The following is a 26,852-nucleotide window of genomic DNA, read 5'->3' as shown; positions in this document are numbered from 1 at the left end:
GAGGAGTTGAAGCTCTTTTCAATCCTGCAGCATCCTTCGACACTTCAAGGGTGCTGGTACCCTGCAGAGGGATGCAGTGTGGGAATGAAGGGGAGAATGTGCCCACTCTGGAATGAGAAGCGGTTCTGTAAATCGGTCCAGCATGGTACTTCGTAGGCTTGAGCTGTGCCACAGTGCTCCCATCACCATGCGGGGAAATACAGTGTACTTAATGTATGGACTCAGCTGAGGCTGGTGCTAGCTTAGACCAGGTCTGTTCTTCAAACCTTCCTCAACTATATGCAACACAGAAATATGCAAGGCCTAATACCTGCTTCTATTAGCAGGCCTTTGTAATTCTGTTCTTCTTAAAAGTAGAATGAAATTAGCCCTTGAGTCAAGTTTGAATTATTTTCATAATTTTGGTATATTAAAATATCTCCCAGATCTCATTAAGTAAAGCCCTAAATAAAATAATTGCAATGCAGTTAGGGATTGGAAAACCTCAGAAGATTTGGAGGAAATTTCCTCTTTGATGAGCAATTCAGATACTTAAGTAAAAGTTGTCTGAGTCATAAACTTGAAAAATTCATCTACTCTCTTCCTCTCCTTTCTGGTATCCGCTGGTTTCCTGGTGTCATCCCCTCCTCTGCTTCATTGTATATTCTATCCTTTTTACAAGGGCGTGTAGTGACAGAAAAAGGAGTAATGGTTTTAAACTGAAAGAGCGTAGATTTAGATTAGATATTGGGAAGAAATTCTTTACTATGAGGGTGGTGAGACACTGGAACAGGTTGCCCAGAGAAGCTGTGGATGCCCCCTCCCTGTCAGTGTTCAAGGCCAAGTTGGATGGGGCTTGGAGCAACCTGGTCTAGTGGAAGGTGTCCCTGCCTGTGGCAGGGGGGTTGGAACTAGATGATCTTTAAGGTCCCTTCCAACCCAAGCCATTCTATGAATCTATGATATGATCCCCTGTGCTCAGGGAGCCCTGCGCTCTGTGTCCTACTGTCCTCTGTGTCTTGTGATCCTCTGTGATGTTGTTGGCATTTTGACCTCCTGCCTGTCTGCTTCTTTGGCCTCAAGTTTCTTAAACCCTGGTATGTTTTTATGTGTTTCTTTACATAACTTCCTTCCGTTTTCTCTTTTTTTAAAAAATACATCCTCCCCACAGAAGATGCGTTGTGCTATTAAATAGTCTCTCTGGTATTGTTAACACAAAACATGTGAACTGAGCAGACATTTTATGTTGCTCCTCCAAAATGTATCAATAACCATTCAAGACCCAGGATAGAAGGTGCCAGTGGTTGGTGTGGGCCATCAGAGAAACCAAATACTGAAAGGTATCCACAGAGGTAGTAGGCTTTAGATTTGGGCACCAGAGCTCAGTTACCCATCAGTAAAAGTTGAGGCAGCAAAGGCAGACATGCGCAGAGAGTGAGAAGGGGAAGAACTGCAAGATGCAGGAGGGAATTCTTTTCACAGAGCATTTTCCAGCTGTATGGACGGCTAAAGCTGCACTTACTCCTGTACCTATCCCTGTTCTAAGTGATAATTTGGCCCAGATGAGCACATCCATGGAACGTGCTGAACGGCAGCAGTCAAGGCCCTAGCTTTCTATTTCTTACCTCTCGCAGATCCAAGCACGGCTCTCTGTCTGACAGGAGTCTAAGCTGAAACCTCCATTGACCAGCTAGTACAATCTAAGGTAGAAATCGAGAACAGCTCAGTGCAAGGAGTATACCAGGTCACACGTGCTTGTGGTGATGAGGTGGTTGCTGTGGCTTTTCATTGTGGAGGACTGCTTCGTAGGGAAGAGTCACCGTGTGGGCTCTTTCCCTCCAAATGTGGTGGATGGCTGGAGGTTGTGTTTCTCAGATGGCTTGTCATTTAGACAACCGGCAAGTGTTTAGAGGTTGTAGTATGTAAGCTGAAAGAGACAGGGAAAACCTGGGGAAAAAAAAAATCCCAGCAGCTGTTGAGGCTTCAGGTTTTTGTAACATTGTAAAAATAGCAGAACTATGTTTTAGAGGCTTCCTGACTTCTGTGCAGGTCGATAATAAGGAGATGCGTACAGTAACATGGCTAGTGTAATCACAGCACTGGTAACCCACTTTAATGAGAGTTTGAGCTGTTTAAAGATGGCAGGGTAAGCAAAATCCCAAGGAACCAGACCCCGTGATGCTGCTTTTGGTTGTGTATTATTGTCCTCACTTTCTAAATGCGACTGAGGCACAGCAGGTGAATGCTGGGGGGAATGAAATACAGCTCGAGCCACCAGACTGTGCCTTTTACTGTGCACAGCATCCCATATAATGATCCCATTGAGGAAATCGTTTAGCCTTTAAGATTTCCTGGTTGTTGTTACATTACGAAGAAGCATTTGTATATTCTCTATAAGAAAGAGCTTAACCAAGAAAATGCTTTCGTAGCACTGAAGGCAAGTTTCAGAGCCTTTATAGAAGCTCTTATCTGGTAAAATGTGCTTTCCTAATACATTGTGCACTTGCCCTACTCAGCCTTTTGTTTCCATGATTACACACGCTCTCCTTCCCCTTCTCCCTCGTCCCATGCTACAGTCCCTTTTTGTGTGTTCCCACTAGGCACGCTCTGTCCATTGACTGAATGGAGATGGGCACGTGTGTGCTGCTCTGCCCTGGCAAACATTTGTTTGGGGCGGAGGGAGGCGGATTGAAAGGCTTTTCTTCTCTGTGCACAAAGGCCACTTTTTTTTTTCTACTCCTTTTGCACTTTGTTCTCTGCTGCCCTGCTGCAGCATTCATCTAGGACTGTAATAGATACTTCGGGGATATGTTTATAGGCTAGTCCTGTAACTGAACGAGTTTAGGAGTGTGTATCGGTGTCCTGTCCCACCAGTTTTCTTCTGCTGATGGAACTGTCTCTCTCCCTCATGAGCCAGGTCTCTGTGTTCAGTTTAAACACTGACAAAAATAAAGAGCATTTCATTATTAAGGATAAAATTGAAGCTTTCCTAAAAGAGTAGCTAGCCTTAAAAATGAATGAATGCATGGGATTAAAAACAGAGAGAGAATTATTTTTTCTAATCCTGTTTAGAAGTAACCATTGAAATAACTGGATTTACTGGTGAAGGTAAAAGGAAAACCTGAACCTAGAAGGTCTCATTGTGCATTTACCTTTTGAGTTGTTGAACTCTGAGGATCAGGTAATTAAATTCATGAGCCAGAGAAGAGATGAAAGTAGGTAGTAGGGGATACCATCCTTTAAAAATGTTAAAGTTCCAGAAGGAGTTGAAATTCCTGTATCACCTGGATGAACTTGGCCATGGACTTGTGTCTCCCGTTCCCCCATGTGATGATGTTGCTTCTGAGATGTACACACCAAGGAGCAGTTGTGATTTTGTGTCATAAAATAACGCACCATCACTGTGCTGGTTTGTTTTTTTTTTTTTAATGTAATAGTAAAACCATACACAGTTACTTGGGAGAAAGGGGGTCCAATCACTTGCTGAAGAGGCAGCTGTCTGCCTTTAAAAGCAGATGGATTTGTGTGTCTTGTCAAGGAGTTCTCCCAACGCACCTGCAAAGGGAGGATGAGTGTTGTCACAAAGCTTAAGATCCCCTCCTTCTTGGTATTATGTCAAGTGATGCCTGCGTCTCTTGCAGCACAAGATGTGAAGCTAATATGCAGCCTACTGCATAAGCATTCTTTTAATTGCAGAAAAGGTAACTTCCGAAATGCCAGGTGGAGGGGGATCTGTGGGGATTCCTGCATAGAAATAAATAAATGAAGAGAGTAACGATGGGCCAGGTGTCTGCCTTTCATGAGGATATTCCCTGTGTCACATCTGGTGCCAGCATAACTGCTATCCCTAAATGCTAAGGAAGCTTTGCAGTCAGGGGAGGGCTGAGCTGTCAGGTGGGCTGGGGACCAAGAATTACCGTGACTGTTTGATGGCACATGAAGGATGCTGTGAAGTGCAGCGTGGTTCTGACAAGCAGAGGCTCAATTAGGTTCTCCCAGTCATGGGCTGACACGCCAGGCAAGCGGGACCTGTGTCACACCATGCATTGGGTATGAGGAGGTGTTCTGGTCCGTCAAACGTAAAATGACAAAATCGTTTGTAATCTCTCATTACTAATCCTTGTGGTTTTTACGTCTGCAGCTCCCTTGTGGCATTATTCAACAGCTGATCACTTTCTTTTCCTGTCAGCTACTTAAAAATGAAGTATACTTTTAATGTTTTTAGGAGTTAACCGAAATCTTTTACTTAAAACTTCATAGAGAAGAAAAATATGTCAGATCTTAAATATAGTTACTAATGACTAAGTAGCCTTTACTAATTACTTGCACCTGATTGCAACTTATGACAGGTGGGTGCAGCCAAAGGTCATTCTAGACATTTCTTCCTAGGTAGGAGGTGGTTTTCTCCCAGTAAGTAATCAGCTGGAGAAGATGTTGCAGAAGGCACATAACTACGTGCACAGGTTTTTTTTTCCCCTCTAAATTATTTAAAAGTTGAGTGTGACTCTATTTAAGTCTTAAGTATGCAAAAAAAGGCACTAATAGGAGTGAAATATCCCTATCCGATATCCCTTGATAGGATGCTGCCTGCCTACAGTGGGCCTCTATCTTTCCTGCACACATTTGAAGTTTGCTGGGGGTGAACAGCTACTCATTTGTCCCCTCACAGCATTCACAGTACATCAACTCCATTTTGTCTGCACTGCAACACGGCGTAGTGCAGACATCGGGTGACCTTCCCTGTGATCTCAGCTAAGCCTGAATCTGGTCCATAAAGCCATTGTTCTTCTTGGTGGTGTTCTGAACCACATCCTCTTTCCTCTTGGCTGTCTGGTGAGGCCTGAACTACCTCAGGGACGCAGGGGCCGGTGACTCCCGCTTTGCCTAGTCAGGGCACAGGACTCTCATTGAATATGCAGTACAAGTCCGTGTTTTAAATGTCTCAAACCTAAATCTGTAAGCCAGGTGTTCTTCCGGTCGTGCCCTCTCTTCTCCACGATTTATTCATTTCGTATGAAAATATTTAGTGTATTAAAGAAGCACTTGACCGTCTTTTTTGTGCACATGCTGCGTAATGGGGAAGGTTTCTCAAAAGTTTCCTGCAAGTGGATTCCCATGTGGTGCCTGTTAGTCACAGCTAATTACAGGGGCTGGTGAAGGAAGAATATATTGGTGCTCAGGTTCCCCTCCTCCTCCCCTCACAGTGCTTCAGAAGAAAATAAAATAAAAAACCTGCAGACAAATCCAGGTTTTTTCTGTGGCTGTAGTCTCCAAAGAGCTCCAGAGAGATCACAGATGTGGTTTCATATTTCAGGTTTAACTATAGTGTAATAACTACAGTATTATCTGCAGGAGAAATACAAGTGGGGAAAGAATCATTAATTGACAGTGAAAAGTTCAACCTATGCCTGTGTGTTTGTTTTTTTAAGCAGCTGAATGTTTAGCCAAACCATATTTTAACTTTTAACTGCAGCCCTGAAGGTTACGATAATCTTGAATGTTAAAACCTAGGAGCATTCTAGGAAGGGAAATTTAGATAGATGTTTCAGAAAGGTCAGTTGCAGAAAAGCAGAAATACTTGTTATTTAGTTAAAGCTAAGACATATGCTTCAGTTTTAATTCAGTTGTGTACAAACCTCCTGTGAGGTGTGCTGACCTTACTTTCCGACATGTGAACTTTTTTAAGTGTTTCAGTGGGTGCAGAGTAAGCCAGCAGTGAGAGGTGAAGTTTCATTGCTATGCATATGAGGAACCCAGAGCTCATGTAAAATGTTTAACTAGCATCTAATTTGCTCATCTTTTGTTAGCGTTCACCCAGCATCCAGGAAGTCTGCTGGGTTGAACGAGTTCCTCTGTGTGTGTACTGTAAGTGTTAGTTCAGTAGGACTACATGGGGTATGTCTATTATTTGTTACTAAGGCACCAGTGACCTTCCTGCTCCCGTCTTAGCAGCGCCTGCTGTTTTCCCATACTGCCGATTGTCAGGAATTCAGACCATACATATAACTGGGTATGATCTTCATTGGTCAAATTATTGTCTCTGGAAAACAAAATAATTACAAAAAAATAAAAATTGGAGTGTATTCTCAGCAGGAAATTTCCACTTAAATGCATATTTGAAGCTGAAAAACACATAATTTAGAGGGTGCAGGAGGCAGATTACAGAATGAAAGGATGTAGGGCTCTTAATGATCTTGCTCTTTTTAACAAGTATGCTTTTCTTTAAGATTGGTTTATGGTTGGTTTTCCCCCTGATTTTCATTTTTTATTTTCAGAACTACAGTACACAGAAGACTGCAGGAGTAGCTTGAACTCTCAGAAAGATGCCCCCAAATGACTAGGGCTAGGACAGGAGTATCCTACCTAGAACATGAAGCAACTCAGTCTAAATCTGTTGCCTGAGCTCTGGGAAACACACACATGGATGAAAACTCTTAAAATTAGTAGGATACTAACAGCTGTATAAAAAGTTGTTAGTAACAGGTGTAAATATTACAGTAGCTCTTCAGAACAATTGCTCTATGTCCCTACCTGATACGGAAAGGCTTTATTATAATATACCTGCATCAAAATGGTTCGGTTTGGCCGTTGTGAATTGAAAAAGTACTCCTAGAAGGTCCACTTTTCATCACTGCGTACTTGGGTTGATGGATAAACCAGTGTCTCAGAACGCTGTGCTGTGGTGGAGGGAGCTGAGGATCTCAGTTTTCCTTGAGAAATACTAAATTAATTTTAAATTATAAGATCTCTTGAAAAAGTCACTGTGAGGCTAAACATTGTGTGATCAAGGCCTCTAGGAGGCTCAGGGGTTCGAAGCCAAGTTGTGTGACCATGTTCTGCTATTAAAAGTGCTAGAAGGAGCAAGTTTGAGTTTAGTGAAATACCGTAGTACAGATGGTGCTGTTAAGTGCAACATCATACGGCCTTCCTGTTGAGCTGTTACTCACTAGCTGCCCGGTGCTGTGAGAAACTGACTCTGGCCTCCAAAAAAATTTTGAGATCTTTGCTTGTTTTGGTAGGTAATATAAGGAAGGAGTTCTTATATTTGAACATCCCCAAACTTTGGGAAAAAAAAACTTTAGATTTAGACTGTGTTATTTTAACTTTTTTCCCTTTCTGTCTAGTGAGTAAACACACCCAGGGCTGAATACTCTTGAAGTAAAAAAAAGAGCATAGAATATGAATCTAAATTAAACCATATAGATTAGAGTATGTATGTATTTGAACCAGTTTGTTTTAGAGTCATCCACTTCACAAAGGCTGTCTGCAAGTAATCTCTGAAGCACAGAAATTGTTTTAATTCAGAAAAATTGGAGAAGGGAAGAGATTTTTATTTTACGCTGATGCAGTTAATCTTATTTTCCCCCGAAGGACACCGTGGTTTAATGGATGGGGCTTTAACCTACCCAGAGGTCAGTCTTTGCTAGACAAGTGGAACCTTATTCCTGAGGGAATTGATATACTAATGACACATGGACCTCCCCTTGGTAAGTGAAACAAAAGCTGTGTGTGATTTTTTGCATGAGAATTTTACGTTCAAAATAAGCAAAAATTAATAACACTATAAGCTATGCTGTAATTGCACCCTAACTCAAAATTATGAATTAAAAAATCTTTTTGGAAGAAGTGTAAAGTGATGATTAGGCTTAGCAGGTCTGTTGAGCTTCCAGGTGTTTTCTTAATAAAAACTATTTTTTTTTGTTAAACTCAAGCTAGGGAAGATCAAATATCAGACTCTGTAGCCATTATAGTTTGACGTTTTATTTTACAACAGTATTCATCTGGCGAACAGTTTCCAATCCCATGCGTTTTTTCAGAGATTGACTAGAATTTTTAAAACAGTTTTCCACTATAATGACATGTTTCCTTAAGGTTTTAGAGTACACAGTCAAGAGTTCAGGAGTATGTAGTCACATATTCTCCTTGATAATGTCCTTGTAAACTTAGAATATGTAATGGTAGTTTTAAATATATTAATTGGCTTATAGCTTATTTGTGAAGAAATAAAATTATGTTCTCAGATAGTTGTTCATTACTTGAACTAATGACAGGTGAGCACAAGTCTATGAATGCATAATTTGTTTCTTCATTAAGCAGTTGTTGAAGTTTTTCATTTAGTTAAATTTTGCTTGTCTTGTAAATGTGAGTAACTCACTGATCCCCATTTTAATTCTAAGTTCTGATGGTCTCAAAAAACCACTAAGATGATCATGCAGCAGAGGCAGGAGTACTCAGCTCTGGCATATCTGAAGTCATTAAAGACTACACTAAAACCATTTGAAAGTTCCCACTGTTTTTTCCCTACGTACAAGATAGTATCACATATTATTTACTGCTTTTCTTTTAAGACACATGTGGCAAGCAGTCTAGGACCATATTTTAAATATTTCAGTTGGTTTTACAACAACTGAGCATCTGCCTTTTATAAATATGGCTTATCAGGATAGGAGAGTGTGTCAGCCTTTTCTTTATTACAATTATTTAGTAGATTGTGATTTTGTCAGGGTTTTAGTAAGCTCTTGGAATCCAAGGGGTCAAATCATCATGATCACATGAAGTCACTGACTTTTGAGGTGGTAGTGAATGTAAAAAAAAAAACTTCCCAGAATTGTAAGGTGCCATTATAAAACAGCATTTAAGTGCTTACCAGGCTGGCTCAGTGCGCTCATAGAGCTTCTCAGTGACCGTGGAGTCAGGAATTAATGTGTGCTTATGTTTTGTACCACAATTAATGAGAGTTGGCAATCTAAGCAGAGCTAAGTGGAGAAAAAAAAGTACAGAAAGTTTTTGAACAGTAATGTACTTTACTGCTGCTTTTATATCCTGGTTACTCTTTTAATACTACTTAAAGAGTGTTGTAAGACGATCTGCAAATTCTCTTTAATCTTAGTAGAGCCACCAGCGTGCTGCTTTGATAGAGCAGCGATACACCATCCGCTGACAGTGGAACGCACTGGATATTGAAAACCAACGCTTTGAATAGCACTCTTTTAATCTGTTTATTTTCCCAAAGAAGCAAAAAACCCCACAAGCATGTTTATAATGTTTCCTGGGTACTATTTTAAATGAGTTGCTAATCCATCTGCTCTGAATTGGGTTCATATAGAAATACTGTGATGCTGCAGACACTAATGAGTGCTTTAATTGAATAAGCGTACTTAAATTTTGGTTTTGATGGAGGTAATGAAGTTCAATTTCAGAAGGCTGGCACAGTATTTTAACTACAGACACAGATTAGGTGTTAGTACTGTGCCTAAAAGGAGGGGGGTCTAAGTCTCAGCCTGCATGATAATATTGACAAAATGCTGCTTTTTAAATGACGTAAATATGAAGGGAGTTAGAGCTGTAACTGGACTCTTTGTTCTCTCCAAAATTCAGTCAAGTTCATGTCACAACATGTTTTTACTACCTGGGATAAAGTTGGCACAGAGTATAATTACTTCAAAGTCAGTAGAAGGGTGCTGCAGTTGGATGTGGTTCGTGATTTCCCCTTTAATACTCCTCATTCATCCTGCCGTCCTGATCCTTGTCAGTGCTAGTCCAGGCCGCAGGTTTCTATACTAACTGATGTCAATTTTTGTGCATTTTCCCATATTGTCTGTAGGACTGAGTGGCAGCATGGTCAATTGGCACTGGCTTGTTGGAAGCTATTTTGCTACGTTGCTTGTTGTTGATGACCAGGGAGTCAGAAGTAACCTGACATTTACAGACCGTGGTCCTCTGGAAGTTGTGGGAGACTGTATTTTAAATCTTTGGGGTGGCAGAGGTATCGGGTCGTAGATCAGCTCAGCTTCCTGAGGTATTCCATTTCTGGAGTAAGCACCTAGCTGGCTTGGGAAGCTGACTGCTGTAAGAGCCAGGGGAAGGGGAAGAAAAATCTGCAGCAGTGCCAGGAATAAACGCCCCAGGGTTTCAAGGTGGAAGATGAATTTAAACCTATGGTTTAAAAAACCAAATCACACCTAGAAAAATATTAATGCAGGTGGAGGGAGGAAATCTTAAGGAAGACAAAGTGACAGTGAAACATTTCTTAAAAGCCATTGTGTGCTCTAATGGAGAGGTTACGACTACAAATAATGTAATAAACCTTCCGTGAATTACGACTTCCTGAAAGACTACGTGAAACCTTACCTGAATAGAGAAAATTAATAGCATTGATTGCATTTTGCCTTCAGGTTTTCGAGACTGGGTTCCAAAGGAGCTGCAGAGAGTGGGTTGTGTGGAACTGTTGAACACGGTGCAGAGGCGAGTAAGACCCAAACTCCATGTCTTTGGTGGGATCCATGAAGGTAAGGAGCAGCGCTACTCCCGTCTTCGATCTCAGGCTGCTTTCAAAGCAGCGCATTTCGATGGTGTATTGCAGAGGATGGATAATGGCGTATTGGACTAAAGTAGGGAGGGAATTGAGGGGAGCAATTGCATGCACAGCACTTCGTAAATTTATGCCAGAATTAAAACAGACTTTCAGGAATGTGTGCTACATTTAGCCACCTACATGGTTCACTGTGCAAAGGTTGTTCTATACAGGTTATTTGAAAGCAATTCAAATTTTGACAAACTTGATTACAGGAACAGATGAGATTCCCCACACTTGCAAGCCAAAATGAAAATTATCCCCATTATTCCAAGCACAGGAGCCAAGAAAGGTGCTAGAAAAAAAAAAAAAAAGAAAATCGAAGGCAACTTACTGTCTCAGCTCACCTCCCTGAGCATTTAAGGGAAAACAGAAGGGAGGGCATCTTGAGTCAGATGTCAGGAGGAGAGATTGCCAGAACTCACTTCGCATACATCTCTAAAGGCATCCTGTGATACAGTTTGTACTGTGTATGTTACCTTCCAGCAGAAGAGATAGAAGAGAGATTTCCCCACTGCCAGTACCAGATCAGGCAGAGTGTGAAGCTTCAGAAACAATAAGCTCAGTTTGTGGCAGTGGAAGAGCCTGAGAGATTAAATCCATTTTGGAGATACTTAAATATTTAATACAATTTTGTAGCTTTCAAGTGGCTGAGAGAGAAACACTAGGAGTTCTGGCTGAGAGAGAATGTAAGACTTCGTGACCCTAGAACTCAAAATTACACATTAAATGCTTTATATTGTTCCCCCTGGAGGTTTCTCCATTGACACTAATTAGGTTCTCCATAGGCTTAAAGATTTGGAGGACTTCATAAAAGAAAAATAAAAAAGAACAGCTTTCTCAACTACTGTTGTTGGTTTTTCTGAAGCCTTTGTGGCTTCATACAATGAGTTTTATGCCCAATATCTGTAAATAAAGAGTTTATAATGAAAATACTGACATGACCTTAAGTATAGTGGCATGAATACCAGTCTTTTAATGCACCCAGGAAAAGACTGGATATTTTGTACAGATATAAATCCTTGCATATTAAGAATAGTGAATACGGCAGGGCTTCCAGCTAAAACGTGTAAATTGTCTACAGCCTTTGTAGGCACACTGGATGATGATACTTCTAGTTGTGATAGCGTTAAGAAATTGGTGAGGAAGTTATTTTAATGTACAAGTTCATCATGACGAGAAAGCACCGAGGAGCCACGTGCAGCAGCTTACATTTAAATCTCATAGGAAAGGTGGTAGCCCATATTAAAAGTGAACGTTCAAATATGTTCTTAGAAGAATACTAACAAAAAAGTTAAAATCCTGTTTAGTACTTAATGCAGAAGACATAAAACCAGCTTGTTTCAGGACAGAAAGAAGCAGTGAAGTGTTAAGAGTATTATTTTACAGCGCAATTAATTCTCATCCAACTCCAGCTGAGATGAACATGCACTACATTCCATTAAATCAACGGAGGCTATACACACATTTTGGTGATGCAGGTTTTTTTTCCTGGTTGATAAGCAAGAAGAACTGCAAACAAGGTTTTTCCCAACATGAGACGTTCTAAATCAAAATTGCCAGTCTAAATAAATAAAGTAATACAGGCGGACAGTGCAGCAATTCTGAAGTGATTATTCTTTCTGATAGACACTGTGGGTAGCTGTATTTATCTTAGCTTTCAGGCAGCAGTGATCTGTACTGTATCATAATGGTTTAAAAGAAAAACATTCTTCCCCTGTGGGCAGCAAAGGGAAGTTCTCTTCCTCCATGAAACTCTGATTTTTTTTACTTTTTTTAAAGTACTTTTGATGCCAAATTCTTCCTATATTTTCTCTAGCTTCTTTGTTAGCTTTCTGTGAATGTCAGTTGAAAACAATGGCAAAGCTTTCTCTCATCTTTTGCACTGGTGGAACTGGAGCCCCTATCTCCTTATCCTTGAGAGAATGTCTGTAAGAGGAGAGCTTCTGCCTTCTCCGCATCTCTGTACTTCTGTTATCATTGGTTTTCTCACATCACATTTGCTGAATGAAGACTCAGGTGTGACTCAGTTCATGGGTATCTATAGTTTGCTCCGCTTGCCCCAAATCACTGGAGAACGTAACCCTCTGTTATGTCCTATTCCCGTGTGGCAAGTAGGAGAGAAGACAGAGGCTGGCAGAGAAACAGCATTGCTGCAGGTGCCTCAGAGGCACCCTGAACAAGAGCGTTGCTGGCCAGATGTTCAGAAGGTTGAGAACAGACTTCAGCATCCTGAAACTGACGCCATAGTGTTACTGAGGAGTCAAGCCCTTGGCTTGATGAAAAAACTGTGATGAATATTTGCTGCTTCTTGCTTCTTGGAACGAGTTACCAAGATCCCTTTGTAATGAAAAGCAGTCATCTGTTTAACCTTCACCTCCATTTTCTGCTTATGCTGGGGGTCATCCACTGACCTCCAGTGCTCTGTTGTGTTTACAGCAGGAGATTCCTTTCCTTAGTCATGATTTTCACTGGTAGATAACATACATATTTACTATATATATATATATATGTGTGTGTGTGTGTATCTATATGTGTGCATATGTTTAACCTGCTAATGAGTTTCTGAGGTTTCACAAGCCAGCGTGAGCACCAGCTTGGCAGTCCTATGATGAGGAACTGGATGCAGAGGGCTAGAATGGGGAAAGCTTGCCAGGTTCAGTTCATTGCCCAGAGAGGGGTTTTTGTAGGCGACACCCAAGTTAGGTTTAAATCTTCTACTCCTTATTGGTCTTTTTCTTATGACAGACATTACAGGCATGGAAACTACAGCTCACTAATTAAGTAATTAGAAAAAGTACATGTGTGGTTTTGTCTCTGTTTCTGATGTATCCAGTTGCAACAGAGGATTTTCCATGGAGGAAAAAAGTTTGTACATAAAACAAAAGCAGCAGTTCTTATTTCAAATACAGCACATTGTATTTTTTTCAATCAAGCCTTTGTGGCAGCTTTCAAGTGCTTATATCGTTTTGAAGGGATTAATTCAATTTTATTCCGAAGCATTGATCCCACAACAAGCTTTCAGAGCAGCTGCCCACGGGCAGTATCGTTTGTTTATATTACAGTAAGTGTGACACATTGTCCCCACAGGTTATGGCATTATGACAGACGGTTACACAACGTACATCAATGCCTCAACGTGTACAGTCAGCTTTCAACCAACCAACCCTCCAATTATATTTGACCTTCCAACCCCTCAAGGATCATGAAGCACTACTGCACATTTGGAACTGGGGAAGGTCTATAAACTGCCATTTTCTGATTATAAAACTTGCATTCTGTTACATGTTTATTTCAAAATCGGGAGGGGGGTGAGAATTTGGGGGAACCATGGGGTTTTTGTTTTGGGGTGGGGTTTGGGTTTTGGCGTGGGTTTTTTTTTTGTGTTTTTTTTTTTTTTTTTTAAATTGCTGGTACAAAAGAAGAAAAGTTAGAGGTTGTGCTTTTTGGAAATACAGCATTCATTTTAAATTGATAAAGCATTGTGAATTTGTAAAATGAATTTTGTTTTTCAATAAATTTGCCATTGTAAATTGTTATAGTGTTCTCAAAAGGACAGCCAAGCTTTCTTTTAATAAGTGAGAGACCTTATTTTAATATTATATTATAAGCTAAAAAATAGGCAGCATTTAAAAACACCCAAATTTGCACAACTTATGTTATTGTCGGGATTTTTTAAGTGTCTTCTTTTTCCCTAGGTCTAAATGTTAGCTTTTCATTTCCATTTGTATCCTTTTTTTTCAGTAGCACAAACAATATTTTGGAGTCCATTTACCTCTTGATACGTGTGCGTATACTGAAACTGGTTTCTGTTCACAGTAGAATGCAGCAAGGGGAGAATAGACTTCTTGGTTGTTTGTCTGTATCTGCTTTATACATTAAAGACTGATACAGATAGCCACAGCCTGTATGTGATAGCTACCTTTTATTGTTTGTTTTTTAAATTATTTTAGCTTTAAAAGACTGGGGGTGAAAGCTGCAAAGAGCAGGTATTTCATGCAGTAAAAAAAAAAAAAAATGTAAATGCGGACTCCTTTTAAATATGAATTTATATATATATGTATTTTTTGTGCATTATAACTAAGCTGGGATTTAATATTGCCAGTATAGCATCTGCGAAATTATGCTGTACAGCACATCTAAATTATGAAGGATGTGACACATTTTCCAAGTGCTCAAGGCCTTCAAGAGCCCGAGTTAAATCTTTGTCGTAGTTCAGGCATGTATAGAGTCAAATGGATACAATCAAGCCTAACTAAAATAAGGCTTAGTTGTCCTTTATATTTAAATATTCTTCTTGTCTTTTTATTTCCTTTTTCTTATTTTGCACTGTGTGTAAATGCAATCTCGCTAGCACAAAATATTGTTGCAGATAGTTATTTCTGTTCTACCACTGTAAATGCTATTGAGCTTTGTTCTGTTTTATGTTACCTTGTTAATGGAATTTAGAAAAGCAGTTTTTTCTTTAAATTTATTGTGATATTATATCTAGCGGCCTTTATATGCAAATAAAATTGCAAGATTTTTAAATGTGTGGTTTAAGGGAATTTTGCGTTTTTCTGTGGCATTAACAATTGGGCGGGGGGCAGTTATAAGGGTAGGTAAGAACTTTTCTATTTCTCAATAAATTTTTATTGCTTGCCATTCATAGGATGTCAGGTAAGTCAATAAAGCACTCAGACTTTTCCTTCCATTTCTCTGCCATCCATCTTTCCATTCCTTTTAGACAGAAGAGATTTTTGTCTTCAGATGATATAACTCAGCGCAACCAAGTTTGTTCAGTTAAGTCTCGTAGGATACTACTCCAGGCGACACGAGGAACAATTGATTAGGCAGTAACCTTCGTGCTTCCTCGCTTGGTCATTAGTACTGAGCTGCAGGTGCCTTATGCTCATCCGCTGTGGGTTAAGAAATGAATAGTCATAGATGAAATAGATCACTTTTTATCTGGGTCTCTTCTCAGTTTTGTGGCTACAGCAGGTTCCACCACTGGCAAGAGAACTGCAGGGGAGTGTGGTTTGGTGTATGCCATTGGAATGGCAAACACAACAGGACCTGCTGCTATTCCAGCAATACAGTTAAGTATATAATAACAGAATCTTGTTCAAGAATAGAGGTTATGGCTGTGAAAATCCAGTTTCAAACATGAGAAGGTGAGGCACTGTTTCCTTGAATCTGCACCTGCAGTAACGTGAAACAAGACCTGGAAAGCCACAGACTATTCCCATTTATCTGAGCAGGTTGTTAACTTTTGACATTGTTTTGATACAAAGGTTATGGACAACAAATCCTAGGCTCTTACAGCAGACTGCTACTTAGAGGACTGCTGCTTGTGGGTTTTCATGCAATGCGCATTACACATAACTATGGAGTTAGGCTGAAATGTTCAGATTTATAAGGCTGCTATACCAAAGTATTTTCTGGGGAAGAAGCTGCTTTACCTCTTAAATCTAGTTCTTGTTTTGTATGTCGAATTTCTTGTCAGGTTTCCTTATGGAATAGACAGGCACCTTCACTCTTTAGTGGTATCTGCCCTGCTTTGCTTGCAGTGCTGGTTATCTTACCAATTGAGCCAAAGGGAAGAAAGTCGCCAAATGTCAGTCCTTCCTTTTGGAAGTAGGTGCAGGATCTGTCTTGTGGGGTTTTTTTCAGCCAGCAATAGGAAGACCTGGGAGTTGGTTTTGGCAACCACAGCTGTTTACTGACAAAGAACACGGCTACATTTGAGGTGTCTGTCCTTCCTCAGATAAAGCGTTTTCTTGGAGCACACAGAAATCATATATATAGTGCACCTTAGATCATTCTCTTTCACTGATCTGTTGCTTGTTGTCACTGCATAAGGAGGAAATATCCACTACCTGGGATGTGTTGTAGTGCCATGAACTTCCAGACAAGCAGAGAACAGCCGCTGCATCGGCATTGCTCTCCAGCCTTCTGAAGGACCTGGCACCTCTTCACTAGCTAGGACAGGTACAGTCCGTGGCACCAGTCTGTCATTCTCCACTTCAGGTATCTGCATCTAGTGAAAAGTGGGTTATTCCTAAAGCAAAAATTTTAAGCCAGCAGCTTTGTTCCAGGATTTGAGCAGCCTGAAGCCCTCTGGCAGCAGATGGAGCCAGATGGGTAAAGGCTGGCATACGTTCAGCCAGGAGTCTGCGTTGGGTAAGGCTGGTAGGGAGAAAATACCAGAAGCAATGCCTTGAAGAAGCAAAAGTACCAGACTCTGCAATGAACTATAACTGGTACTTGTAGCTGTAGATGTCCTAAAGGTGTGTCTCTTTTGGTTTCAGCTGTTTGCCATGGGGCTTTTTGGCTGTGGGGTGCAGCAGGTGTGTTACCAAGTGGGTCCGCACTGGGATACGAGGGCCTGGGTTTATAACAACAGGCTAAGACACTCTACTGCCCATTAGACGGGCATCAGGGAAGGCTGCTGCTTTGTCATCAGTTGATGTTGGTGCTGAATACAGCCGCTGATTTAGAGAAATACCTGATCTTCGGGGGTACTTTCTAAGCACGTGTTTTCTCTTGTGTTTTTTTTCTCTCTGGCTCTGTCGTCTTCACCTTGCATAGTGCCAGTTGTTCAGCACTGAGCTTGTTCTTCTCCATGGCAGGATCTTTTTAGTTTTATTCCCTCTTTTTAATTTTATTCCCTCAATTTTTCTTCGTTCTTTCAGAAATTGATCTAGCTTTTCCTCTGCTGAGAACGCTGTCATTTTGGCTAGCGGCAGTTACAAAAAGACCAGGAAAACATTAGCAGTTTGGCATTTTTTCTTTCTGTACTCTTTGGAGATTTCGAAATATATACGTGTCTGTCTTTGCTGTCACAGGCAGGTAATTTTTCTTGGCTGGATGTCAGCCATATCTGACAATCAGGGTAAATGGGACACAGTATGATTTGAAGAAGTTTGATTTCACAGAGAGGCAAAAGTGAGATGGATCTGCTTCTTTTCAAGGATCCTTCACTACTAAAAGGAGCTCGGTATCTGTATGCACAATAAACCTTGGATAATAAGTCTTTCTCCAGGGTCTGATCCAAGCCCATTGAACTTACTGGGAGTCGTTTCTATTGACTTCAGCTGGCTTTGGATCAGACACCTGGCATCTATCTGGATTGTGTTTCTGTCTATTACTCATCCTTCAAACTGGAGGAGATGGTCCCTGGTTAACATGCAAGAACCTCTTGGCAGGAAGAGGGACCTACCTATTGTAAGTGCTGAATCTTTCCAAGTGATTGATTAACAGCAGCGCAGTCGATTAACCTTTCTTCTTCTGAGAGCAGCTTTCATCTAGTCATCTCGATAAGGCTGAAAGCAGTCAAGGCCTTTGTCAGGGGAGGGCTGCGGAACAGGATGTTCCCCAGAGGTGATTGGTTCCCAATTCTCTCTGCATAGTGAATTTAGTGAATTCAGCAGACCTTGAGGTCAAGCATTTATTAGGCTAAGAGACTGTCAAATCAATCTGGTCTACTCCAGGCAAGTTCTACCAGGAGAATGGGTTTTGCCAAGACTCTGTCTAAGAAATAGATCAATGACTAACTCCTTCCTGGTTGAAGCTGCCTTTCTCTTTTCCATTTTCCGTGAATCAGATTTTTTCCCCTCACTGACACCAATATTTTTTCCCTAGACAAATTTTATTAAGGAAACTCCTGGAAACCATCTATAATTTAAGTCACAGGGAGACTTCCAAACTCTGTAGCCCCTCCATTCTCTGTTAAATTGACCCAAGGGCTTTCTTTGAGACCTTGCTTTTGACCACACCTGATTGAATTACATTTCTGGAGTTTTCTTTTCACCCCTTCTCTCCCCCCACCCTTCTCTTTTTTATTTTCTTTTTTATTATTATTATTATTTTTATTTTAACATGAGGTTATTTTCTAGCAGTTACAGACAGGCAGGGATCCTGATTTTCCCTGCCCAACTTGATAACTTCTTATTGGAAAAAGAAATGTATTGTAGAAGCTGCATGGACCAAAGCCTGCAACACAAAGCAGTGTGTTTTGTCTTACCTCTATTTTGAGATGCAGATCCTAACTGCCTTGTAGATTCCTCATATGCAGTAACCAGTCTTTTATGCATAATCATTGTTTCTAATTTACATTCGCCTGCTACTCGGATAGAATTATGTTATGATCAGGCTTAGACAACTATGCAGCTGTCAGCCCTTGTTGGACTCCCAATGCACTTTTGCAGGAAGCCCCAGCCATCAAAGCATTGTCTGACCTGTAGAAGCACAAAGAAAGGGACTCTAATAAATGAGTGCAGCCTAAGTGTGACATGGAAGGCTAAAGCTGGGTTTTAACATTTTCAACTTCAGTTCTTGTCAGCCTAATCAAGAGAAAATGCAAGAGAAGTCTGAGTGAGTTTCAGTGTACTAAATCGTTTTTCAGTCATCCATATTGATTTACTTTTTCCCCATCTAGTTATCGCTTTCCATACCTCCATCTCTGGCTTGAGCCAGACAGTTTTGTAACTATTAATTTATGATGTGGCTATAAGGATATGTCTCATTTTGTTTTGCCTTGTAAGTTTTTCTGAGGAAGTTTTACTCAGGCTCAGTTTGCTTTTTGTTGATGATAGAATCGAGAGGAATCCTTCATTTCTTCTAGGCAGCATTTCCCTGTGGTTCTTATTACACAGTTCAGTAACTTATTTTGTACCTAAGGTTTACATTCATGGGAGAGGGTCTGACAAAAAACATGTACCTCAGTTTGGGATAACTGAGTGAATGGCCTGCATTCATCTCCTCCTTAAACACTGCGTAGTATTTATCTAGGTAGATGGCTCGGTGGTACAACAGGGCTTGTCGGCTTTATGAACTGAGGAGTTAGGACTGCAAGAGTCCTAAGAGAGAAGACTTTTAAACTACAAAATATTCAAAAGTAGACTTTAAAGTACAAATCAAAAGACTTAAGTCTTCCTCAAATCCCATTAAAATGTGTTTTTGTACTACTGTTAATGTGGCTCAAATGGGTCAGTCTGTTGCCAAGGGCTTTCAGTGATGGACTGTGAGAAAAGGAACAACCCAACAAGTTTTAAGTTCTGTGCATACTGTGTACAAGTGTTTTCAACATTCAGTGGCATGTGAGTATTTCAGCAAAATATTTTTTCTTTTCTGGCTGCTGAGAGTCACTGCAATTGGAGTGTAACTTTTTTCATTAATTGTCAGTATAGGTAGTATTGCCCAAAGTCAGCGTGGATCTGGTTTGTTTGGGAGCTCATTATGCACATAACAAAGGATCTCCCATGACAGGCTGAGTCTAAAGGGACGGGGTGCTGAAAAGGTAGGAGAGAAGCAGTCTCTTGGGTTAACAGATTGAAAAGTGACCGAGTTGCCCAAGATTACACAGGAGATCTCACAATCCTAAGAACTGAATCTGCATCTCCTGAGCAGTGTTTCAGCTCTTTAATTACAGTTTTCCTTTTTGTACACTTTACTTTGCAAATAGATGGAGAAACCAATTCCTTTGTTACCCCAAGAACAAAGCTGCTGCTATGAAAATCATCCCAGGATCCTGGAACACAGGCTGGTTTGTGACAGGGGAGACTTCCAGCTAGAGAGAAATCAAAGCCAATTCCTGCATTTTTAATCAAGCTAGAAGAGAGGGAGTATAAGCAGGTAAAACCGAGCTCTTGGTAACAAAACAAGCAATCTCTGTTAGATGCACAGCAAAACCTTTATCAATCATCTTAAAGTGTTAAAGTGCATCTTATGTTTTTTCTTCAGCAGGCAAGTAAGTGATGAATTAGCTTAGTTGAAACTCCCTGAAGATGATCACTAGCATAGATTCTTTAAAAGGTCTGAAGCAGGTACAAAATCTTTACATTACTGTAAGATACAGACTGCAGCTCTGTCAGTAACACCACATTGTTATTGGCTTTGTGTTATGAGGTATCTAGAGAATTATGGAGACAACGTATTTGAGCATCGTATTGACACTACAAGGCATCTGGCTCAAGCCCAACTCAGGCTGGGAGAGTGGCAGTTCCTAAGAGGAGCTAAATTGTATTGATTAAGGTCTCCTAATCAACAACTTCTAGTACAAAGTGCTATTGAATTTACTGTAGACTTAAAACTACAAAATACATAGGCTTATTATTCATAATCAATTATACTAGATGTAAAACTTTGAGATTCAATAGCTATATCAGCTAAAATGAAACTCAAGTGGTTTATTTTTATCTTTGATTTGGGTTTCTATTATCAAACTAATGCCAGATTTTCAGGTATCTTTACATTGCCAGGAACATTTGAAAAATCCTATTGGACACCCCATCACTTTGGTGGCATTTAAATCCATCACCTGATGTATCTAGAGGTATGTAAAAAAAATCCAGTTTTGGACATGTTCTATGCAAAAAATCTGACCTGTTGCTCCAAGATTACTTTGAAGCTACTCCAAAGTTAGACTTAAGCACAGTGGATAGTTGCAGATAAAATTTACTGTTCTTAGTATAATGCCCTACAGCAAACAATTGGCTCTGCAAATACCTGCTCGGAAAAGCTGCGGCTCTCGTTTGCATGACAGTGGCACTCCAGTCAAGGCTAAGACCTTCTTGACTTGGTGTTACATGTCCAACATAGAAAGAGAGTCCCTTTACTGTCAAGCAAGAATCAGGGCAAGCAAAAAAGCTGGTAACTGCTATTTTTAGTGTTAGAGGAGCCCTGAGACAAAAATTAAGCTAATCAGCAGAAGTCACACTAGTGACCTGTGGCCAAACGAAAGGCTGAATCCTTATTTCCTGATGTGACAGCTTGCTGCTGTTCAGCCCCCCACAGCTTTTTATTTGGAAAGATGTTACAGTGAGAGCGAGCCAGCTTCCTATTCCTAACTTGGAGAAACAAAATAATTGAAAAACCCACAAAACATTTCACATTAAGGCTATTGGGGCATTCTAAAGACATACTGGATTTCCAGGCTTAAGTACATAGACTATAACTACTGCAAATATTACACAAACAGTATTTTGTTACTTGTTTACTGAAATCTTTCTTCTCTGATAAAGCTTATAACAGTGTGTGCCCAAGTACCCAGGACAGGAACAATTTTAAGACCTTCCTGCCTCAGTTTTCTTTGGGGATGTTTGGGTCTGGTTTGTTTTGGGTTTTTTTTTTTGCGAAGTAGTTCACAAAGCTCTGTTCATTGGGTAGGAATTGTTCTTTGTTGAAATCTTAATCCCATGTTAATTTTTTTCAGACCAGCCAGTCGGAGTTCTATACACCGTGCAGTAAATTTTTTTCTTAAACTGTGTTTTGATAGATTCAGCTCCCTGCTATAAAGACATGCTCGAACAATGGGGGCAGGTAAGCAGCACGGTTGCGTGGATGATACAGAGTTTGCTGGCTTTTATATGGAACAAGAGGAAAGCTGGTGTGGTGTCAGCAGTCATTACCTTCTGCCTGTGATGTGCTTTCCTGACACAGCAGCACTTCAGAGACTGCTTTGTAACTATGTTACTATGAAAACAGACTTTTCCAAGGAACGAATTATCTGTCTGAGTGTAGTAACCATATGCAGACAAATCCAGCTGTAGCTGTGGCTTTCACTGGTATCGTTCACAGGCCTGAATAGTTGTATAAATGCCAGTTAAGCTGTGGTAGCATTATTTGTCACGGAAAGCCTGGCCATATGACGAAAATACCTCAGTTCCTGTTGCCCGACAATTTGAAGAGAACTTATTACTGCAACAAATCAGCCTTGCATGATTGCAGAATTGCAGTGAGTAGTTTCAGCATTTCTGTGGATCTGATTTTATGAAGTTGGTGATACTGCTTGTGGGGGTTAGGGGTGCAGGAGTGGGTGCTGTGAAACCACTGATGAAACAGCAAGACCTGCTGGGTTGTAAGAAGAGCACTTCTATCTGATGGAACAATTTTAGAGCCCAAGAATATGGCAATGGAAGAAATACTGGAAGTGTGTTTAGAAGGAGATAAGACAAAATGTACTCCTTCCTCCAAATACACATTCATCCAAACAAGGACATCATGTCCAAAGTAAGTTTGACCTGCAGTAGTTATAACACTGATGTTAGAAATGAACACGAAACACATTGCATGTGCCTATGAATCATCCTGCGTATTAATTTGTATATTTAGTTACTGAAATAGTTGTCTATATTTTTCTGGCCTCTAAAAATCAGTGTGTAGCCGTGCTATTGCTATTTGTTACTATATGCATAGGCCAACACTGTGATGATAATTTGATCCATCCACAGTAAGAAGCAGATGACCTGCCGTCTAGGTCAACTGGTTCTTTTTCCTTTGAGACAAGATAGTAGCTCTTCATAGCAAATGAAGCCTCTCTAATCTTCAACCATTGTCCATTTACACATGAGTAAATAGGTTAAACTGTTCATAAAATGACAGAATCATACCAAAGAGTAATACAAAGTGGCAGTAGCAAAACTGAAAAGCAGTCTATTATAATCTGCTCTTCCAGCAAACCAAAGACTTGAGTACAGTATTGGATAACAATCAAGTTAATGGGTATGGGGAAATATGGTTATTCAGGAAAGAGTCTTGCCCACATTCCTTCTGCCAGGGGACATGGGTGCTCTTGTGACAGCCCTCCAGAGCTCAGCGCAGCAATGGACTGGTTTCCTGCAACCAACGACCCTGCCTCAATGACTAAATGGCCATAAGGAAGTAAAATGTGCCCGATGACACTGCGGTTGTGTCTCTGCATAAAAGAGCAGTGAGTTTCATTGCATAATTAGTTCTTGTTTTCCTGGGTGCTTCTTTGTGGGATGGATGGTACAGTATCCTTTCAGTCATACAGCACATCTCCTCTGCAGCAGTACCTCCAAGGTCTGCTGCTGCCAGGCATTGGGCTGAGCGCCGGGGAACGCCACAGGTTCCCCTCACCGGCACCCACCGCCCCATGGGACTTCCCTCCAGCAATGGGAACAGGTTCCTGAAACGGGCAGGAGAGAGAACGACGTATGTAGTAGCGATGTGTTTTATGGTGTGTTTGCACGCACAGCAGAATGGTGCTCTTTTATGATATAAATAAGCATGAAAGAGTATCAGTATTACTCTATCAAGCAGCAATGATTAACTGAGCTAGGCAATTTCCCAAGCTCATCATTGTCCCTTACACTCTAGAAAGCTGCTATGATCCTATAATAATCACTGGACGTTATCTTTCTGTTTGAGTAGTTTGTCCAGTATAATTCAGCCAGGACTTATGGCTCATCCCTACTGTAATAGGTCACCATATGCTTCACTTCTGGTCCTACAAAAAAAGCCATATTACACATACGATGGCAACTATTTTAGGGGACAGCCTCCAGAGACCTGTAAGTGTGACTAGCAGTCTTGACAGCTTAGCAGTTTCATTAATCAGCATTAAAACCTCGTTTTACTATTACAGGCATAATTACTACTAGTTCAAAGGATAACTAAAATAAGCCATTTTACAAGTTTTGTTATTTAGCGAGCTGATATGGCTGATTTTTTCTAAGAGGTACGCACTTAAAAAAAAGCCAGCAGCAAGTCCACCACTTTTGTCTCATCAACAGTTATTGGGCCAAATTGATCCCATCAGTGATGACAGAGCAGAAATGTATTTAATCAGAAAGCCAGAGAAGGATGTATTCTTCCTATTTATGTTTCTCAGAATTCAGATCTCTGGTTTGTCACGGGAGAGAGTGCTGCCTTAGGATTGCCTGGAATATCTGAAAATCTGCTGTCAGGCGAACAGTTTACAATTGGAATCTAACTCTAGCTTTTATCTGAGAGGGGAGGAAAAAGGAAAAAAAAAAAAACCAGTTTGCAGACAATAGTATGCAGAGAAAGTACGTCTCCTCTTGCCTCACACACCTCATCCTGGAACCCGACAGTATTTAAAGCTTGAAACATTTTTTCTATAGGTTTACTATAGAGGATTGAAACTTGATACAAATTCTTTACTTGAAGTCTTACTACAAGGATAAAACACAGGAGCCTGGATTACTCATTCACTGCCATGCAGGATTCTGTGCATGTGCCTATTCTTCGCCAATGTCCTAAAACTCTCTTCTTAACATACCATCCTCTAAAATCTTAGGAAGAGGAGAATATGCAAGGTGGACAAGTACTTTCTAACTTCCAATAGCTCATACTGTGGGACAGCTGCCTGCAAGAAGTCAGCCTGGCAAACTGAGAAAAATGTCCTTAAAAAGAGCCAGAGAATAATAAGGTGGTTCTCTTTGCTCTTACTCACCAAAGCACCATTCATCCTGTGGTCGATAAAGCACAGCTGACAGCTTCTAACTTCAGGGGCTCTGGGGCCTCAGCCTGTGAGAGGACTTCCCTGTATGCCGCTACTGAATGGGCCAGAAAAAGCAAAGTTCATCTTCTTTAAGCATGTTGCTTTCTTCTTCCCTGCTCAAAGTAGAGTTACTTTCCATCAAATTTAGTGAACATTTGGGATTTCTGGACCCCAGATTCAGTGTAGCAGCAAGGTATATGTAGTGCCTTAAAACCTCGGCAGGATAAGGGCTAATTTCCAGGTGATTCGTTACAATATGAAATCCTCTAAAAGTGCTCTGTGATAGTGGATGTGCCTCTGCTCTGCACATGTCCTGGGGGCACCTCTTCAAGAACAAATAATTCCTTCAGAACTTGTGGCTGAAATCTCCCCTTTTCCTGCTGATGGGCAGAAAGTTGTTTCATTCTTCCAGCTTGAGGGTGACTAAATATGTTTTTGGTGACAGCTTTTGGGTACTCCGCATTGCAAGGTGTGACGTACCCATTTTAAATGAGCTACGTTACAGCTAGAAAGCAAGGAAAGGCATTTCTCCCAGGCACTACAATTATAAATTGGGGTTTACTCCATATCCCACCTTTAAATAAGGTAGAGAATGGGGGAAACGAGTGGGAATGCTGGCCCAGAGCTGCCCCCTGAGGTCCCTTTAAAGGCCATCGGAGCAGGCTGGCTTCCTGCCAGGTTAGGAACTGGAGCAGGAGGCATTGGAAATCCCTTGAAAACAGTCCTTTTTCGACCTGCCAAGAACTGTGATGCTAATCAAGGAAAACACGGGAGATGTACTGGATTCTTTACGTGAGCAGGTCTCCAGGGTTGAAATTTATTTTAAGCTTGTGCTTATTTTTAGAGAGTTTCTTGCTGCTGTTGTCAAACCTATGCTAAAGCAATTATTGCCTGCGAGGGTCACCTGGAGTTCAGTATTCCTGGAAAACTTAAAGCCAGGCTGTGAATGGCCTGAAAAAATGCATTATATTTTGACAGTTATGCTCCAGAGAAAAGTAGGATGGATGTAGCTGTTGTTCTTGAGGGGGAGGAGGAAAGATTTAAAAAACAGCAAAAAAAAAAATTCAGAAAACCGCCTCCTTTCCTTACTTACCTCCTGCACTTTTGGAAGCAGAGCATCAGCTGCTGTGAATTTGTACACTTGGCTGAGGAGCTGAACTGCTTCGTTTATAGCAGCTGCAGGTGGAGGGCTACTTTACATATCTCTGTGTATTTCTGTATGCATGTATACATACAATGTCATCATGTTTTCACTTTTTTATGTGTTTAGATATACACCAAAAATGAAAGTGTGTTGATGCTTTGTGCATTGACAAGCATCCCCAGGTGTTAAGGCAGCTGGTTTTATGGGATACATGTGCACTCACACACACAGACTTTGAGGACTGTTTTCATTATACCAAACCAGGAGGGTTTTTTAATAACAGGGCTCAAGAAGTTGCAAGAGAGATTTATTTTCAGCTTTTCTGTCATTCATGAAAAATACCTGCTCACAGATAATCCTGTTTATTAACTCAAAGAGTTGTGATTATAGGCAATCCTCAGGACACACCTCTTAGACAATATAGAAATCCACAATTTTTGTTATGAATGGATTTTATTAGTTATTTTGGAACTGCAGAAGAGCAGGTACAGGCCTGATCCTGCACCCAGCGCAGTCAAAGGTTTTGCTGCTAATCTCAAAACGGCAGATGAGCTCTGGTACTGCTAATGCTAGTCAGGCTCAAGAGTTTATTTGGTGACAGAGAATGGAAACAAAATCAGGATTCTGATACCAACTTTTGGTGGAAATGCAATACATTTTACTCTCTTCATCATTCTCGTATTTAATAATTAGAAGTATGTGTACTGGGTAAGCACAGCAGGATCCAAATAATTCCCTGATGGAGAGACTGAGGCCTTCAGGAAAGGGTCAGGCTTTATTGCCTGTGAGGGTGCTGTCAGCATAAATAATTATCATGAACTTCAACTTCAAGCAATCAAACTTCATCGTATTGAAGGAGCCCCATTAAATGCTCAGATTGTTCTTAATTTGATCTAGTGCATTCAATTCCTTAGGGAAAGAGAGACCGCAGAAAAATCAATACAGCATGGCAAAGGAAGCTGAGGTGTCTTGGCTGTGTCTGCCAGAGGAGGTGGAACCGTCTGAAGGAGCAGAGCTCATCTCGGTCCCGCTGAGACACAAGGGTGATAAAGCTCGTGAACCGGCCAGGAGCCCTCGAATCGCTTGGACCAGACGATGGGTTTCAAAGACGACTCAGCTGAGGTAAA

At 40.8% G+C, this 26,852-nt stretch overlaps 1 protein-coding gene across 2 annotated transcripts in view; it reads left to right on the top strand.

Annotated features, from left to right (window-relative positions):
- Positions 1-13,651, top strand: part of MPPED2 (metallophosphoesterase domain containing 2) — a 108,684-nt gene extending 95,033 nt beyond the window's left edge. For both annotated transcript variants that reach the window (XM_068399114.1, XM_068399115.1), the window contains exons 5-7: positions 7,351-7,466; positions 10,155-10,268; positions 13,424-13,651. In XM_068399114.1, coding sequence (XP_068255215.1) covers positions 7,351-7,466; positions 10,155-10,268; positions 13,424-13,542 — 349 coding nt within the window. In that variant the 3' untranslated portion in view covers positions 13,543-13,651. The remainder of the gene's footprint in view (positions 1-7,350; positions 7,467-10,154; positions 10,269-13,423) is intronic.
- Positions 13,652-26,852: the final 13,201 nt, after the last annotated feature.

Source organism: Nyctibius grandis, chromosome 4 (assembly GCF_013368605.1).
Source record: "Nyctibius grandis isolate bNycGra1 chromosome 4, bNycGra1.pri, whole genome shotgun sequence".
NCBI lineage: Eukaryota > Metazoa > Chordata > Aves > Nyctibiiformes > Nyctibiidae > Nyctibius > Nyctibius grandis.
The sequence above is the reverse complement of the archived record's forward strand: the minus strand, read 5'-3'. Positions and strand labels throughout refer to the sequence as shown.